Raw genomic sequence first — 20,090 nt, forward strand, 5'->3', positions numbered from 1 at the left:
GGGAAAGCTTAGCCACTGATTTAAACAAACAGAAAATGGTATCATCAGGAGCACAGGGGAAGTGGTTCTCTCTATTTTGGGCGATTTAGGTAGCATAAAAGTATAATGATAAAAAAAAGGAATTTAGCTCCTCATTACCAGGTCTAACAAATCTAGTAGGTTAATATGTCCCTGAAGCCCTTTTGCCCCTGATTAGAGGCTTCATTTGTGTCTGCAGGCAAAAGAAATGTTTCTGTAGTTTTGGGGGAAATTGCTCACCCAAATCAGTTATTAAGTCAGTCACTTGTATTTATTGAGCACTTACTCTATGCATAAGACTGTACTAAGCGCTTGGAAGAGTGCCTACAAACAATACAACAGACACATTCCCTGTCCACAACAAGCTTACAGTCTAAAGGGGGAGACAGATATTAAATATAAATGAATAAATTACAGATTTTTTGTGGTATTTGTTACATGCTTACTATGTGCCATATGCTGTTCTGTGCACTGGGGTAGATAGAAGGTAACCAGGTCAGACACAGTCTCTGTCCCATATGGGGCTCACAGTCTTAATAGAGGTAACTGAGGCACAAAGAAGTTATGTGATTTGCACAAGGTATGTGCCCAAGTGACTTGTCGAGATATTTACATAAGTGCTGTGGGACTCAGATCGGGAATGAATAAGGGAGCAAGACAGGGCAACACAGAAGGCAATAGGGGAAGAGAAAATGAGGGCTTTGTCAGGGAAGGTCTCTTGGAGGAGATGGGCTTTCAATAAGACTCTGAAGTGGGGGGAGAATAATTGTCTGTTGCATATGAAGCGGGAGGATATTCCAGGCCAAAGGCATGATATAGTCAAGAGGTCAGCGGCGAGACAGGTGAGATCGAGTTAGAATGAGGTTAGCATTAGAAGAGAGAAGTTTTCTGGAGAAGTATAGAGAAGTAGCACGATATAGTGGATAGAACATGAGCCTGGGCGTAAGAGGGTCATGGATTCTAATCCCAGTTCTGCCATTTGTCCGCTGTGTGATCCTGGGCAAGTTACTTTATTTTTGTGTGCCTCAGTTACCTCATCTGTAAAATGGGGATGGAGACTGTGAGCCCTAAGTGGGACAGGGACTGGATCTATGTGCAACTCAATTTGCCTGTAGCCACCTCAGCATGGCCTGACACATAGTAAGTCCTTAATAAATGCCCTAATTATTATTATTGTTATTATTAGCATTATTATGAATTAAGTTGTTGAGGAGGTGCCTAAGCCACTGTCAATTGAGTTGAATTAATGGTTTAGCAATTCTCTAACTTCGGGGAAAGGCAATTCACATCCATCTATCCAATAATGTGTGCTCACGGAAGGACGATATAGGTTAATGTTGTTCACCTAACTAGATCAAGGTTATCTACTAAATTGTCACTTCTCAATCAAATTCAACTTTCTCAAAATTTTAGTCTCTTAAATTCTTCAAATCCATTCATTTTCAATTGTCAAATTTAATATCAGAGCTTCTAGGGGTCTTGGCTAAAATCAAGGTTTTAGGGTGGCCCATTCCATTTCACATATAGGTTGTTGCATTAAAACCATGCTAAGACAGGATGTTAAAAATATCCCAAATTTCCTACAATGTTCACTCTAACATGTTAAACTGTTGTGTAACCACGACCACCCACTGTCAACTCCTCAGTATTTCAACCTATCACGGGGCCAGATGGTGGCGTATTGGATGAAGAGGGAGGGGCAGATTTTGTAGATGTTGCAGGAAGGAGAATCTACAGGATGTGGAAACAGGATGAATAGGGGGATTAAAAGAGAGGGTGGAGTCAAGGTAAAATCCAGCTAAGAACTGGGTAATTTGATGGTGGTGGCAACTGTAATGGGAGAGTTAGGTGGTAGCTTGGATTTGGGAGGGAAGATGGTGAGTTTAGAAGATGACACATGCATAACAGAATAGAGAATGGCTTGGGGCAGGGAGATGACTAAGGAGGCTGTTCTGGTCATCCAGCATGACCAGATAACCCTTCTACAGTTACAAGCACTTGATGTCCAGAGGGACCACTGCTTAATGCCAAATCAACCCATGAGTTGTCCTGCCCCAATGAGAAGTGAGGTCAATTCCAGCTTGATATTTGACCAGCTATATGGACCTCCAGTTCCAGATTGGCCCATCTGTGTGCAGTATTTTACAGAAAATATTTTCAGTATGAATCGCACAATTATGGAGTCACAAAGTTGAAGGCACCCTAGAGAGACCAGCTACTCCCGTTTCTGGAGCCCAATCACTTTTTGTTCCACTTTTCACTGAAATGTTCAAAAGTGCATATTATAAAAAAATAATGGCTCTGCCCCCAGATATATGTGTATTAGAATGGTGAGGAAGCATGGACTCTTTTCAAGGCTAGGAGTAAGGTCATCACAAGAGACTTGAGAGATATTTAGTAAAAGAACTCTACTGTCTCTAGATCCTTATCCGGGCAAAGAAATATTACAATAACTTCTCCTTTGAAAAACCTAACAATGTGCTCCTTGCAGTGGAAAAATATAAAATTCAGGAGTGAATCACTCAAGGGTCAAGGCAATTCATCAACTTCACAGTGATAACTACCTACTTACCAATAGATCTTAGATTCTGGCAGCTCAGCACCAAAATATACAGAGAGTTGAGAAACTCAGAGCTTCAACCTACACCATACACATTCAGAGACTCTCTCTGCTACTTGGATCATCGGCAGGATGGAAAGTAGCATTGATTCAGGAGTGTCTGCTATGTCACTTATTGTCGCCTCCCTCCATGACATATATAATCCAGGTTATCCAATATCTAATGTTGTCAAGACCCAGAAAAATACTATTTAATTATTCTTTTCAAAATTCTAATTAAGTACTTAAAACCTTTTTGTCTCCCAAATAGGATTGCATCATGCAAGGGATGGTGATAAACACCAAGAGAAAACAGTATTTTGGGAATGTACTGCATTTTTAACAAGATTACAAGAGTACAGTTAAGAGCAGTAAACACCACCATTGGTAATTTTCCAGAGAGTAATTAAAAAAGAAAATCAGAACTGCTCTCCCATCTTGAAAGATGACAATAAAGTGCAGCACTCCATTATATCAATTAGAGTTAGCAATTTTAGTCTGATAGTCAATGAGGATTGGTTGTCCTAATCTAGTTCTAATCCTGGCTCTGCCACCTGCAAGCTGTGTGATCTTGGGCAAGTCACTTAACTACTCTGAGTCTCAGCTACCTCATCTGTAAAATGGGGATTAATAGAATGAGCACCATGTGGGACAGGGGCTGTGTGCTACTTGATCAACTTGTATCTACCCCAGTGTTTAGAACAGTGCTTGGCACATAGTAAGCACATAAACACCATAATTATTATTATTATTATGCCTTACAGGCTATTTCCTTCTAAGGATATCCTCTACTGCTATAATCAGCTATTTGCCATTCAAAACCTGACCAAAGTAGAATAAAATTGTCCAAATCAAAGGAAATTTTCACCAATTGAAACCAAACCAGAAGAAAATTCCAGACACCAGAGAAGATGGAGTCGTATAGTGGTAGGGAGACTGGAGACAGGTGGGTAAGAGAGAAATACCTGATCAAGTTTCCAGTGGAACTCCGCCGGCCGAAAAGTATCAGCTTGGTCAAAATCTTTCCGTAAAAGAAACACAAGGCGGCAATTATGCACATACAGAGCGTAGTGGTGTCGGTTCATTTCTGAAATTCAGAAAGACATTTTAAAGAATTGACATTCCATCTTTATAGTTTAGATAAATCTTGAGGAAAGAAAAAGGATATTATTGGATAAAAAACTTCAACAAAACAAAGAATGAAGGAAGTTTCATCATTTTTCTGACCAATTTAGGCTGAAGTATATTACGAAATGCACAGTGTACCTGACTTATACTGAAATGGGATTTGAAGAACAACTGCGATTACATGGAAGCCTATTGTTCTGAAATTGAGGTGAAATCTTTTTTCTAAATAACTCCAAATCAGGTTTCATTATTTTCTTTAATAAGGTATAGGCATGACTGGCTTATGTTTCAAACCTTGCTGAGCTTGGGAGTACATGTGTAAGGAAAGATTTGTCTGATTCCACAAAGCAGACCTGGAGGATCTCTCATGGAGTTGGAGAGAAGAGGAAATGATATTGAAAACCAACAAACCTCCCCTCCCCCCACTAACATCTTTTGGCAGCTAGGTGGCTTGCTTTCCTGCAGCCATCTGTTGCTTCTTCAAACCCCTATTCTGATTTTTCACTTCCCCCCTGTTTTTATTTTTTGAAGTGATATTTATTAACCACTTACTATGTTCCAGGCACTGTATTAAGCTCTGGGGTAGATACAAGATAATCAAGTTGGACACACTTTATGTCCTACATGGGGCTCACAGTCTTAATAGTGATTTTACAGATGAGGTAACTGAGGCCCAGAAAAGTTAGTGGATTTCCCAAGGTCACACAGCAGACAAGTGCTGGAGCAAGGAGTAGAACCCAGGTCCTCAGACTCCCAGGCCCATACTTTTTCAACTAAGCCACACTGCTTCTTCCTATTACAAAAGTTTAAGACTCTGGTCCTGTGTGTTCTTACAGTTCAGAGCTATAACATAAACTTAGCTAAATTTCTCACCAGCCCATAATCTTTCCAGGCCAAATAAAATTGGCACTGGGTGTAATTCCAGGTACCCGCTCTACATTATAAAGCTCTGAGCTCTGGACACCTTTTTGCTGACCATCCAAAAATCATTTGAGAAAAGCACCTCTGCCAACAATCTCCTTGTTTTATGCTCAGGGAAAATGGGCTGGAGGATAGTTTCTGTAAGTTCTGAGCCCCCTTTTATTGTCTATCTACACCTACTCCCTTGGAGAACTATTTTTGTTTTAATGGCTTCAACTACCACCTCTATGCGAATGATTCCTGAATCTACATCTCCAGTTCTGATCTCTCTCCAGTCTTGGATTTGCCCCTAACTTCAATACACCTTTACTGGATGTCCTGCTCTTACTCAAATTTAACACATCCAAAACAGATCTCCTTATCTTCCCATACAAACTGTTTCCTACCCTGGCCTTTCAATCACTATAGGCAGCAACACCATCCTTCCTGTCTCACAAGCCTATAACCTTGGAGTTATCCTTGACTCCTCTCTCTTTCCATCCACATATTCAATTTATCACTAAATCTTGTCAGTTCAACATTCACAACATCACTAAAATTTGCCCTTTCAACTCCATCCAAATTTCTATCATGTTAATCCAAGGATTTATAGTAAATCCCACTTTGATTACTGGATCAGCCTTCTTGCTGACCTTCCTGCCTCCTGTCTCTCTCCACTCCAGTCCATACTTAACACTTCTGCCCGGATCTTTTTTCTGCAGCAATGTTCAGGCCATGTTTCTCCTCTCCTCAAGAGTCTCCAATAGTTACCCATCCACCTTGACATCAAACAGAAACTCCTTACCACTGGCTCCAAAGACTCAGTCTCCTTGCCTCCTCCTATCTCACCTAGCTACTCCCCTCCTCCTCCAACTACACTTCACTCCTTTAATGCCAACCTACTCACTGTACCTCGATCTCCATCTCACCCATGTCTTGCCTGGGGTCTGGAATACCCTCCCTCTCCGACAGACAATTGCTCTCTCTACCTTCAAAGTCTTATGGAAGGTGCATCTCCTCCAAGAGGCCTTCCCAGATCAAGTCCTCATTTCCACTTTTCCCACTCCCTTCTGCCCTGACTTGCTCCCTTTATTCACCACCCTACCCCCCATCCACACAGCACTTATGTACATATCCATTATTTATTCATTTACTGTAAACTCCTTGTGGGCAGCAAATATTTCTGTTATATTCTTATGTTGCACTTTCCCAAGCACTTAGTAGACTGCTCTGTGCATAGTAAGTGCTTCGTAAATACAACTGATGATTGTCTCTGGAATTCCTTACTTACTCTGACTCCACAGAGTATCTATTTATCAAATTTTAGGGCTTCATAATAACTTGTTCTCCCTAAAGCACTAGCTATTTATAATGCCATGTTTTTCTTGTTTTAGGTGCTCTTGGATAATATATTGCCACTGCTGTTTTTTACACATATTTTAAAGAATGCTTTGATTAGTTGAAACCCTAGGCTTATTAGCAGGGAGTTCAATTTGCAAAACCAAGGACAGAAGATCCCAAATCAATTCCCATTGATGGGCTCTTGTTCCAACCTAAAGCTTCCTTTCCATTGTACTCCTGGGTGTAAAATAACATAATACTTCAGTATCCAAGTTTCCCCCAAGACCCAAATGGAAAAAAAATTGTTTAGAAGAAGACCCACCTGTTTTATCAGAATTGCAGAGAATAGTTTCTTTCTCTGCTCTCACGCCAGGACTGGGGCCATGCTTCATCCACATCGTGATGGTAAACTGATCAGTTAAGTTCTTCGGGACTATTCCATCCGGGATTTTGGCTCCTTGTTTGCCATCAAATTTGAAGATCATGTCGTTGTTGTCTATCAGAAGCCCTGTGGTCCAATTGGCAGCTGTGCTGGGGGAAGGCAATAGATCGATGGCCCCCGATGAGGCTCCTGAGGATGACACATGGGGAAAGAGGTGCACCGTTACTCACCATTTGGTCAGTCAATTATTGTACCACTCTCTTCAACCACAACTGAAGAAAATGTAATAATAATTGTGGCATTTGTTAAGTGTTTACTAAGTGTCAGGCACTGTACTCTCTGGGATGTATACAAGCAAATAGGGTTAGACATAGTCTCTGTCCCACATGGGACTCACAGTCTTCATCTCCATTTTACAGATGAGGCAACTGAGGCATGGAGAAGTGAAGTGACTTGTCCAAGGTCACACAGCAGGCAAGTGGCAGAGCCGGAATTAGAACGCATTACCTTCTGACTCCCAGGCATGTGTTCTCTCCACTCCGCCATGCTGTTTCGCCATCCTGGGTGCACCCAATGTGTCCTCAGTCCTCCCACCGCAGCTGAGAAACTCTCTGCCACCCCCGGCATGCTCTGCCCATGCCTGCCCAAGTATAAATGCTGCTTCTGGCCCTTCCTGGCCCCTCATCACCTTCAGAGCCCGAGGAAACTTCAAGAATTTGCAGCCTTGACTAACTGAGCAGTCTCAGTCTCCTGCACAGCAGCCAAGATAACTGTCTTGCCTCCCCACCACACAGGGCCGGTACCAGCTTCCCTCCACGTCACTGGGGAAAAACATCTCATATTTGTGACAATAATAATAATAATAATGTTGGTATTTGTTAAGCGCTTACTATGTGCCGAGCACTGTTCTAAGCGCTGGGGTAGACACAGGGGAATCAGGTTGTCCCACGTGGGGCTCACAGTCTTAATCCCCATTTTACAGATGAGGGAACTGAGGCACCGAGAAGTTAAGTGACTTGCCCAAAGTCACACAGCTGGCAAGTGGCAGAGCCGGGGTTTGAACCCATGACCTCTGACTCCAAAGCCCGTGCTCTTTCCAGTGAGCCACGCTGCTTCTCTGTGTACCCACAACTGCTGAAGAACTCTGTCAGCAATTGGCAAGCTCTGTGCACACTGAATAGGGGTTTTAAAGCTGGTGCTCTGCCCTCTTGGCCCCTCTCTTCCATCACAGCTGAGTGAAATGAACACCCAGAATGACCTTGGCTCTTTTGCCACAGGTGAAGAACTCTCTGCCCATCTTTGGGATGTTCTGCACATCCTGGGCCATGTATATAATCAATCAATGGTATTTATTATGAATTCATTCATTTAATTCATTCATTCAATCATTTATTAAGCGCTTACTGAAGCAACATGGCCTAGCGGAAAGAGTGTGGGCTTGGGAGTCAGAGGAAGTGGGTTCTATTCCTGGCTCTGCCACCTGACCTTGGGCAAGTCACTTAACTTCTCTGTGCCTCAGTTCCCTCATCTGTAAAATGGGGATTAAGACTGTGAACCCCACATGGAGTAACGTGATTATCTTATATCTACCACAGCATTTAGAACAGTTGTGGCACATAGCGCTTAACAAATACCATAATAATTATTATTATTACTGTGCAGAGTACTGTATTAAGCATTTGGGAAAGTACAATGCAGCAATAAAGCATGACAATCCCTAATCACAATGAGCTCACAGTCTAGATGAGGGGAGACAGATATCAATACAAATAAACAGAAATCAATATAAATAAATATTACCAATCTATACATTAGTGCTATGGGTCAGGGAGAGGGCAGAAGAGCAAAGGGTGCAAGTCAGGGTGATGCAGGAGGAAGTGGGAGATGAGGAAAAGTGGGGCTTAGTCTGGGAAGGCTTCTTGGAGGAGATGTGCCTTCAGAAAGGCTTTGAAGTGGCTTTGAATTGGCAGATTTAAGGAGGGAGGGCATTCCAGGCCAGAGGCAGGACATGGGCCAGGGGTCGGTGGTGAGACAGGAGAGATCAATGCACAGTGAGAAGGCACTGCTCCAAGTCCTCAGGGGACTTGGATAGCGTGGATAGACACAAGTCCTTCTCTTCAGGTGCTTACGGTCCAGGCAGCTTACTTTACCAACTGCCCGAATGTGATTAGAAAAGGAAGGGGTTGTGCGGCTGACTCAATGTGGTTCAGCCAGGTGTAGCCCAGCTAAGGTCTGATAATCTCCAGGATGGCCCCCTGCCCACACCTCCACCCCAGCCCAGCTCCCAGCTGTTCACTCATTCAGAATCACATCACCCATTTGCAGAACCCCAAGGTCAAAACCACCCAAGAGAAGGGCTGTTATCTGAACAAAAGGGTCCTTGGACCCTGGGCTGCATGCACGGGTCTGACGGGCAGGCAGCCTTGGAGACTACTCCATGGGCTGGAACCGGGGGCCCTGCCCTTCCTCATATCCCTGCCCATTCCAAAGAGGGCAGAACACAACTTTACCATCCTGAGACCTGGCAGGGGCAGAACCAGCTCAGCACCCAGGCCAGCAGGCAAGATCCCTCCTGTATCCTTCATCCCCAACCCCGGAATTGCCCATGCCAATTCTTGCCTCTGCCCCAACTCCAGAATGCCAAGGCTAGTGAATGCACATTACCCCAGGAATCTAGGCACCAGATCCACATTTCAGCTTTGGCATCGGTGGGAACAGAGGCCTGACCAAGGGCAGAACTGCAGCTGTGGGGAAGGCTGGAGAATGGGGAGAGGGCAGGAGATGGGAACGGTGGGGTGCTCAGCCCCGTAGCATGGGGAACCTCCTGTACCACACTGAGCCAGAAGGCAGGGCTGAACCCAAGCACAAAGACAGGTGGTAGGTGGTTCAGAGGCTGGGCACACACTTGGAGGGGCTCAACTGGGAACACCCATCGAGCAGCCTAGAATTGGCCTGGATGTTGCCTAGAACCCATCCACCATCACTGCAGCAGCATGGATTTCAGACCCTTGCCCAATCCAGGCTGAAACTTGGCCATCGGATGGATCCTGCAAGGTTGGATTGAGAGGGCTGGGAGAGAGGTTGCAGCCAACACTCAGCAGTGTGGCTTAGTGGAAAGAATACGGGTTTGGTTTCAGCGATCATGGGTTCTAATCCCAGCACCGCCACTTGTCAGATGTTTGACTTTGGGCAAGTTTACTTCTCTGTGCCTCAGTTACCTCATATGTAAAATGGGATAAAGGCTGTGAGCCCCACATTGGACAACCTGATTACTCTATATCTACCCCAGCCTTTAAAACAGTGCATGGCACAGAGTAGGTGCTTAATAAATACCATCATTACCATTATTATCAGGAGACTAAGCCCCAGCATTTTTTTTAAATAGATCACACCTCTAGGGTAGATGGGGGAAGAAGAAGGGAGGCAGGTTGGGGGGACAGCAGGCTGCCTCTGCCATTTCCACCACCACCCAGCTCCAGGCCAGCACAACAGCAGGAGGCTGAAATAGGGAAGGCTCAGGTAATGGGCCAGGAAGTCACCACAGCAGCAGGGGTGGCCACAGGGCCAGGCTGCATCAGGTGGGTGGATGCTGATAAGTCTTAAGTGGTCTACATCGAATCTATTCAGCACCATCGTACAATCCAGGGTGGTCTTGGAAGCATTATGAGGAATGCAGACGAGGCGAGGTCCTAGCTATGCACAAGTCACGGCTTGGAGTTGGCATTCATAAATGGAGATTAAGACTGTGAGCCTCAGGTGGGACAACCTGATTACACTGTATCTACCCCAGCACTTAGAACAGTGCTCTGCACATAGTAAGTGCTTAACAAATACCAACATTATTATTATTAATATTTTGTAGGTGATCAGGTAGTCCACCTGTAAGTAGTCTATTCATTCTTAACTAATAACAATAATTATGCTATTTAAGTGCTTACATTGCGACAGGTATTGGACTAAGCGCTGGGGTGGATACAAGGAAATTGGGTTGGACACAGTGCCCATCCCACATGGGGCTCATTATCTCAATTTCCATTTTACAGATGAGGTAACCGAGGCACAGAGAAATGAAGTGACTTGGCCAGGGTCACACAGCAGACAAGTGCCAGAGCAGGGATTAGAACCCATGACCCAGGGCCATGCTCTATCCACTATGCCACACTGCTTTTCTCACAGGCCTAATTCTTACTCCTTATCACTGACTTTTAAACCCTCAATCAGGTTGGCCCCTCTTACTTTACCTCACTCATCTCCTGCAGACCAGCCTGCCCACCTCACTCCTCTAGCACCAGCCTGCACACTTGGCCTTGATCTCATCTACCTCACCAATGACTCTTTTCTCGTCCTTCCCCAGCCTGGAACTCCTTCTCCTTTTATAAACACCAGAACCCCACTTTCCCCACCTTCAAAGCCTTATTAAGGCCACATCTCCTCCAAGATAACTTCCACAATTAAAGCCTCTTTTCCCTGATTCCCTCTCCCTTCTGAACTCCATGCAGTTGTATCTATGTCCTTTAGGCAGTACGTATTCAACCTCCTCTCAGCTCCAAAGCACTTACAAAGCACTTACAAAGCACTTACTCCAAGCACTTACATGTATGACTAGAAATATAGTCTAGAGATGGGAGACAGACATTATTATATGTATATATATTACTCTAGTAATATATATATATATATATATATATATATATATATATATATTACTCTCTCTCTATATATATAGTAATGTCTGTCTCCCATCTCAAGACTCTAGCCTCATTGTGGGCTGGGAACCTGTCTACCAACACAGTGGTATTGTCCTCTTCCAAGTGCTTATAAAAATGCTCTTTTTTATGGTATTTGTTTAGTGCTTCCTATGTGCCAGGCACTCTACCAAACTCCGGGGTAGTTACAAGACAATCAGGTAGGACACAGTAGATGTCCCACATGGAACTCACAACCTTAGTCCCCATTTTACAGGTGAGGGAACTGCACTCTGACTTGCCCAAGATTTCAGCAGATACATGGCCGAGTGAGGGTTAGAACTAAGACCTCTGACTCTCAGGCCTGTGTACTTTTCACTAGACCTTGCTGTTTACGCTGCACACAGTAAGTGGTCACATACTATTGACAGATAAATTGATTGAGTGATGGCCAGTAGGCCCAGGGCAGGCAGCACTGTCACTGGCAAACCTCTGCCCATTGCCTAATGTCTGGGGAAGCCCAAGCCCTCAGGGAGTGTCTGCCTGGGTGTGGGGTACCAGAGGCTCCTTGGAGACTGGGAAGGCAGCGGACTGGGAGCCTGGGCTCACTGCTGGGGGTGACAGGGATGGGTGATGAGCCTACAGAAGAGGGGGAGAGCATCTCTGGGATCCTGGGCCCACTGCTGTGTCTTTCAGCCCCTCTTCATCTCCACAGCTGAACTAACATCCTGCTTCTGCAGCCTCACTTCCCTGCTTTGTCCTCAGCCCCCCTCACCATGGCTTAATGAACGGACTTCCCTCCTCTCTACCCAGGTTCGGCAGCTGTCTCCTTCCAACCATCGAAGATCAGCATGGCAGAGTGGATCGAGCACGGGCCTAGGGGTCTGAAGGTCATGGGTTCTAATCCTAACTGCGGCACCTGTGTGCTGTGTGACCTTGGCCAAGTTACTTAACTCCTCTTTGCCTCAGTTACTTCACCTGAAAAATGGGGAGCGAGGAGGGAATCTTACCTCAAGGGCTTAGTTCAGTATTATGCATACAGTAAGTGCTCAGTAAGTACCACTGGTTGATTACCAATCAGATTTCCTCACCTGTTAACTGTCCAGCACACAACCTTTGTCCCTCCCAAGCTCACCTTCTATCTCAGTCCTAACATTGCTGTCTCCAGTCCCTCACTCTTGCTCTTCCCCAATCAAGTCAATCCGTGGTGTTTATTAAGCACTTACTGTTCACAGAGCACTGTACTAGGTGCTGGAGTAAAATATAGTAGAGTTGGTAAACACATTCCCTGCCCACAAGAACCTTATGGTCTAGACCTGGGCTGGAATGCCTTCTTTTTACCTCCCCTCAAAAAATCTGAGAGACCACACTCAGATAACTCTTTCCCTACGTTCAATCAATCAATCAGTAGAATTCTTTGAGTGTTTACTCTGTGCAGAGGACTGTACTGTTTGGGAGATTACAGTGCAGCATTGTGGCCTGATGGAAAACTCATGGGCCTGGGAGTTAGAAGACCTGGGTTCTAATCCTGACACTGCCATCTGTCTGCTGTGTAACTTTGGGCATTCACTTAATTTCTCTCTATCTCTGTTTCCTCACCTTGTAAGTTTTCATTTATTCATTCAATAGTATTTACCGAGCACTTTACTGAACAATCCCTGCCCAGTAACAAGCTCACAGTCTAAACGGGGGAGACAGCAAAGCAAAACAGAGCAAAAACACATCATCAAGATAAATAGAATCAAGGGGATGTACACCCCATTAACAAACTAAATAGGGTAATAAATAATATATACAAATGAGCACAGTGCTGAGGGGAAGGGGGAGGAGCAGAGGGCGAGGGGAGGGGGAAGGGGAGCAGATGGAAAGGGGGGCTCAGTCTGGGAAGGCTTCTTGGAGGAGGTGAGCTCTCAGTAGGGCTTTGAAGAGGCTAAGAGTTAGTTTGGCAGATGTGAAGGAGGGATTCTAGGCTGTAAGCTTGATGTGGGCAGGGAATGCATCTCCCATCTCTTCCAAATGCTTAGTACAGTGCTCTGCACACAATAGGTGCTCAATAAACATGATTGATTGATAAAATGGGGATTGAATCCCACCTAACTAGACTGTGATCGCTAGGCAGGACAGGGACTGTGTCCGACCCGATTAGCTTGTATCTACCAGAACTTAAAATAGTGCTTGGCACACTTTATGTGTTTAACAAATGCTATTATTAATACAAAAGAAATGGTAAAAACATTTCTTACCCACCAAGAGCTGATATTCTAGGTTTGAAGCCCTCAGAAAATTTCACCTTCTCCATTAGGCCTTGCCTGATTAACTTCCAACTCCTTGAGTCACATCAGTTGGTTACTACTTCTAACACTTACATATTTATGTTACCCTTACTCAGGACTTCTGCAGATGTGTACAATTGTACAGTCAACAATACATTCATTACTCTATTTGTAAGTGTTTTTATATCTGCCTTCCTCATTAAAAAGTAAGCTCACTATGGATAGGGAACATGTCTCATTTTTCAGCTGTACTTTCCCCTGTAATTATCATTATTATTATGTTATTTGTTACATGCTTACTATGTGCAAGGCACTGTACTAAGTGCTGGGGTGGATATACCCGAATCAGGTTGGACACAGTTAGTTCCTGACCTATGTGAGGCTCACAGTCTCAATCCCCATTTTACAGATGAGGTAGCTGAGACTCTGAGAAGTGACGTGACTTGCCCAAGGTCACGCAGCAGACAAGTGCACCTTACTCGGGATCAGAGCTCCCACTGACCTCTTTTCCTCCAGCCAGAAGGTTGTGAATGGAGGGGCAGCATGATATATTTTTAACATTCAGAATATCGGGAAGGCCTTGCCTGCTGCTGCAACCTTGATTGTGGATGAGGTTTTGGCTGTGACTTTTGAATTCCAAGCCACAAGGAGCTGAGACCCTGCTCTTCTAGCCATTCTGTCAATCAATCAATTGATTGATCAATTGTATTTTTTGAATGCTTAGTTTAAGCAGAACGTTGTAATAAGATATTGGGAGAGTACAATATAACACTATAACAGACACATTACCCGCCCATGCTGAGCTTACAGTCTAGAGCCCGAGACAGACCTTATTAAGGATATGCACATAAGGGCTGTGGGGCTAGGATGGGTGCCGGATAAAGGGAGGAAGTCAGGGCAACCCAGAAGGGAATGGGAGAAGAGGAAATGAGAGCTTATTCATTTTTTCATTCAATCGTATTTATTGAGCACTTGCAAGTGTGGAAAACACTTCATTAAGCACTTGGAATAGTACAGTATAACAACAGACACATTTCCTGCTCACATTCTCTGGGAGGGCCTCTTGGGGGTGGTTTGCCTTCAATAAGGCTTTGAAGTGGGGGACAGTAATTCTCCATCGCATACGAAGAGGAAGGGCATTCCAGGGGAGAGGCGGGACCTGAGCAGCGAGATAGGCGAAATTGACTTACCCCAAGCAGGGTAGAACTAGAGAAGCGAAGTGTGTGGACTGGGTTGTAGTAGGAGGGTAGTGAGGTCAGAGAGGGGTGGGCAAGGTGATTGAGTGCTTGAAAGTCAATGTGAGCCCCAGGTGGGACAGGGACTGTGTCCAACTCAATTTGCTTCTATCCACCTCAGTGCTTAGTACAGTGTCTGGCAAATTGTAAGTGCCTAACAAATACCATCATTATTATTATTATTATTGAGGAGACCCTTTCTGTACTTCTTTCCACAGGTCCGGCAGGATTGAGCACAGCACCTGCAGCATGAGGCCTCAAAGAACCTCAGGAAAGCCAGTGGCCACAGAAACTCTTGATGTGGACTCTGAATCATAAAGAAAAACTCATCTCCTGTAGCAACAGTTCTATATCGACTTCTGTTTATATTTTATTGTTTTTTTTCTTTGATTCCATTTCAATGCTGTAGTGTTTCATTGCTCCTGATGTGTCTGTCTCCAGTCTTCCCTTACTTTTTATATCCATAGATTGTGAGATATTCCAGGTACAGGGTCCTGTCTAATTTCCACCTATATTCTCTTTCCTATTGCTTAGGATAGTGCTCTGCATGAAGCAAGCACTTATTGAACAATGTCACTATCATTGTACTAAGCACTTAGGAAAGTGCAATAACAACTGAGTTGATAGGAGCAATCCTTGCCCCCAAGGAGTTTGCAGTCTACAGAGGGGGACAGACATTAAAATAAATTGATAGGGGATATACCCAGGTGTTTTTCTTTAGAGACTCAGCCTCCCAAATCACCTGAATTCATTAGCTGAATGAAACTGTTGAACCAACACATTTCTCCCACGACATTATAGGCTGCACCTTACAAAGCCGGCTGATTAAGACTTCCTCACTTGAGATATCCTTTGCTAATCCCAGTTAATACCCTTAGGTTGAGAAATCATCATCTCAGTATTTGCTGAATATTTACAAGTCTCAGTGCACTTAATTTGTTGGCAAAGCTAATCCAACACCTTTTCCCAATGCTGGAATAGAGAAATGGGAAAGAATGGTTTCTCATCATCACCATCTCTTTCTCTGTCTTTTTCATGGGCTCCTCCTCTGCTTCCCACCACCTTACTATAGGAGTCTCTCAAAGTTCACTTTTGGATTCCCTTCTATTCTCCATCTACACCCACTCCCTTGGAGAACTCATTTGCTCCTATGACTAACTACCATCTTTATGCAGATGACTCCCAAATCTACATCTCCAGTTCTGACTTCCTTCCTTGAAATATTGCATTTCCTCCTGACTTCAGGACACCTCTATGTGAATGTCCCACTGACACCTAAAACTAAACTTACCCCCAAATGGAACTCCTCATCTTCGCACCCAAACCCTATTCTCCTTCTGCATTTCCCATCACTGTAGATAACACCACCACACTCCCTGACTCAGAATCCCATAACCTTGGCATGTTCCTCGACTCATGTCTCTCATTCAACCAAAATATTAAATCTTTCACCAAATTGTATTGTTATAACCTTCTCAACATCGCTAAAATCCACTCTTACCTCTTTCCCCACTTCCTATTGTGACTTTAAAAATGATTCTTCCTTTTCCTGGCTGATTCCATGTGCCCCCACTCTCTCTAAGAAGGGCTGCACCATGGGTGATAGATGGAGCTTGTACCATACAAGAGGCTGGTATTAGGTCATAACCAATGAGTTGTAAAGTTGAAATGGAAACTAAATGTCTAAGCTCTCAGGGGCTCCCAATTTAGTACAATCACTCATCCTATTCTGATTGGATTACTGCATCAGCATCCTTTCTGATCTCCCAACCTCCTATCTCTCCCTACTTCAGTCCATACTTGACTCTGCTGCCCAGATTATCTTTCTACAGAAATGTTCTGGGCTTGTCACTCCCTTCCTCAAAGATCTCCAGTGGATGCCTATCAAACTCCTCACTATAGGCTTCAAAGCTCTCCATCACCTTGCCCCCTCCTACCTCACCTCCCTTCTCTCAGTCTACAGCCCAGCCCACACACTCTGCTCCTCTGCCACAGATCTCCTTACTGTGCCTTGTTCTCTCCTGTCCCACTGTCGAACCCTGGCCCATGTCCGACCTCTGGCCTGGAATGATCTCCCTCTGCACATCCACCAAACTAACTCTCTTCCCCACTTCAAAGCCCTACTGAAGGCTCACTTCCTCCAAGAGACCTTTCCAGACTAAGCCCCCACTCCCCCATTACTCCAACTCGTTCCCTTTGCTCTATCCCCTCCCCCAACCCCACAGCACTTGTGTATACATGTACATATCTATAATTCTATTTATTTATATTGATGCTATTGATGCCTGTTTACTTTTTTTGATGCCTGTCTTCCCTATTCTAGACTGTGAGCCCGTTGTAGGCAGGGATTGTCTCTCTTTGTTGCTGAATTGTACTTTCGAAGCATTTAGTACAGTGCTCTCCACACAATAAGGGCTCAATAAATACGACTGAATTGAATGAGCTGTCAGTTTGCACTAATGAACAAAATCTTTATGCGGTATTGCTTTCTTCTACCTGCAATTTATTTATCCTGTCTCCACAGCTAGAGTGTAAACTCCTTGAGGGCAGGATCATGTCTACTAAATCTGTTCTATTCTTCTATTACCTCTACATGATGCTCTGCACAGGTTAAGTGTTTAAAAGCACTAGTGCATGACAACTCAATTCCTCCAAGTCGCTTGTTACCACTTTTTTTTGTTTTTATGGTACTCGTTAAGCACTTACTATATGATAGCATTGTACTAAGCACTGGGATAATACAGGCCAATCAGGTTGGACACAATCCCTCTCCCATGTGGGCTCAGAGTCTAAATCCCTATTTTATAGGTGAGGTAACTGAGGCATAGAAAAAGTAAGTGACTTGCCCAAGGTCATATAACAGACAAAAGGCCAAGCCAAGATTAGAATAGAGGTCCCCAGGATTGTGCATTTTCCATTTTCCGTGTTCCTTATAGCCTTTTCTTCTTAAAACTGCTCTACATACAACATGTGCTCAGTAAATAGTATTGATTGAGCTATTAAAACTAAATGATTATAATCATTTGACTGTGGGAAACTACCCTGTGTTGGTGAGAGACTAAAAACATTTGGGAAGTGACCTGAGTTTAATCAGATAAAGCAGCCGAGGTGGGTGTGAAACTTTCACTTTCCTACCTGGTTGTCAGGGGTTTCCCCTGCTATTTCTCTCTAAGACATGCTGTTGCTATCAGTCTAGAAATCTGCCAGAAGACCAGCCAGAAATGTGTCACGACCATCCACTCGTTGTGCTGCCCCTGTGACCACTATTTTATTTGGTCTTCTCAGTTGCAAGTCACAAGCAAATACAAACTGGGAGTGTGCCTGTCTCACAAACTCTTCCATTCATGTCTGTAAAAAGTTCAAAATAGTTCTACTGCTAAATGTATTCTCAGCAATTGCTTGATCTCACCTACAAACTTAACTCACCAAAACATTTATGTGCATATCTGTAATTTATTTATATGAATGTCTGCCTCTTCCTCTAGTCTGCAAGTTCGTTGTGCACAGCGAAGGTGTCTACCAACTCTGTTCTATTGGACCTTCCAAATGCTTAGTACAGTGCACTGTACACAGAAAGTAGTCCATAAATTTGATTGATTAGTTGAATACAAACAATAGCAATCAATGCCGAGTTGACTTATTGACCCATCTCCTAATATGTACACAGGTCAGCACCTTTTCCTCCAAGTCATGTCCAGTGGAGTAGATGGTTCAACATGTCAGACATTCCAGCTACTACTATACTATAATCTCTGTCACTGATTTGATTACATCAACATGACCTTAGAATCATGGCCCTCAACTTGCCATTGACCCTATGATGAAGAACTGATGGTCATGAAGAAGAACTGAGGAGGCCTGGGAAAGCCGGTTAAAGAGCTAATTTGTGCTGGACAAAATGGAGCCTATAAATAAATCTCCTCTTTCCATATTATCTTTTTGTGGCCAAAGAGACCTCTCGGGCATTAATTACTGTTTATCAACTTCCCCATTACCATCTTCATTATTGCATTATCGATAGCTTTTTAGGTCAAGCTAAATGAAGAAAAGATGATTCTATCATTCTCTCTTTCTCTACATAATGAAAGACTGCCAAACAATTTTAGTGAAGAGGAGTGGGGAATAGGAGGGATTTCAGAGGGTTTGATTCGGAGAGAATCAATGAAAGAGTGTTGTTAAGCTTGGCTCATTCATTCATTCATTCAATCGTATTTATTGAGCACTTACTGTGTGCAAAGCACTGCACTATGCACTTAGGGGAGTACAGTATAACAACAGACATATTGCTGCTACAATGAGCTCACAGTCTGGAGGGGAAGACAGACATCAATATAAATAAATGAATATATAGTCTGCTTGACAGACTGTAAGCTTCTTGAGGGCAGGGATAGTGTCCTTTACATTCACTGTACATGTCTAAGGGTTTAATTCTGTGTTCAATGTACAGCAAGCACTCATATGTGTAAATGGTGATGGTGTTAAATAGAGGTAAGCTTACTTGCAATGTTTACTTGCAATTCATCAACCATTTTTCTCCTAGTCACACCTTCACACGCTCATCAGTAGCCTCAATCTGCTCCCCTGTTAAGTCTCTTATAAAGCAGCATTGCTTTATGCTTTCTAGATCCAGTAAAAGGTTGGTATCAATGCAATACAGCTTCTCCTTTAAAGCATATTCTTATTTAAAATTCAGTTTCAGCTGACAGTATCATCCTGTATCCTGATGCCGCACAAGGACAGTGTTTATTTTATAAACGTTAATTGCGGATGGAACACCAGGTTGCAATCCCTAATACACAGATGTTATCTATTTGAAAACATCAAACTCAATTTATCCAGATGGCGCAGCCTATAATAAACTTTGAAAATTTGTTTTATTACTCATTCTACTAAAAAAAGAGATTTACTTCCTTAGCAGCACGTTACATCCTTTTTTTTCCTATGGAAATGTGGGTTCCTCGATATGATTTATAACTCTGTGAAGTCTGCATCCAAAGCCATGCATATCAGCATGGATTAAGGATATTTATTTGAAATTGAAAGTTACAGTCCTCCTGGGGTCCCTCAGACCTTCTTTGTCATTTTTTATCTTGTAGTATTGTTCTAGGAGGCCATTTCTAGAGAGGAAAACTTTCCATACAATTAACAGCATGATTGAGAGTCCACAAGCCCAGTTTTCCCATGGTATAAATCTCATGTGTGACTTCCAAACATGATAAGGCACAGCAGAAAGTGATCTTTGTTGGGTCAGATTCAGGAAAAAGACAGGGCATAGTACCATGCATATATGGGGGAGAGGTGCATAACTGGCATTTGCCCTTTCCTCACCATTCCAACTGCTACCTTGCTGAGCCAAGCACTCACTCAATCCCTCCCTCAACTACTGCATCAGCCTCCTCACAGACCTACCTGCCTCCTGGCTCTTCCCATGTCAGTCCATACTTCACTGTACAGCCCAGATATTTTTTCATTTGAAAAACATTCAACCCGTGTACACCTCTGCATTACACAGAAACACTTTACCACTGG

The 20,090-nt window shown here is 43.7% G+C and overlaps 1 protein-coding gene across 1 annotated transcript in view; it reads right to left on the reverse strand.

Moving 5' to 3' along the window:
- CLSTN2 (calsyntenin 2) overlaps nt 1–20,090 on the reverse strand; it is a 586,341-nt gene that overhangs the window by 148,247 nt on the left and 418,004 nt on the right. Inside the window, exons 7-8 of the mRNA XM_039914124.1 lie at nt 6,309–6,557; nt 3,583–3,704 (exon numbers count right to left, since the gene is read on the reverse strand). Coding sequence (XP_039770058.1) covers nt 3,583–3,704; nt 6,309–6,557 — 371 coding nt within the window. The remainder of the gene's footprint in view (nt 1–3,582; nt 3,705–6,308; nt 6,558–20,090) is intronic.

The sequence above is a fragment of the Ornithorhynchus anatinus genome, chromosome 1 (genome assembly GCF_004115215.2).
Source record: "Ornithorhynchus anatinus isolate Pmale09 chromosome 1, mOrnAna1.pri.v4, whole genome shotgun sequence".
In the NCBI taxonomy this organism is placed as follows: Eukaryota; Metazoa; Chordata; class Mammalia; order Monotremata; family Ornithorhynchidae; genus Ornithorhynchus; species Ornithorhynchus anatinus.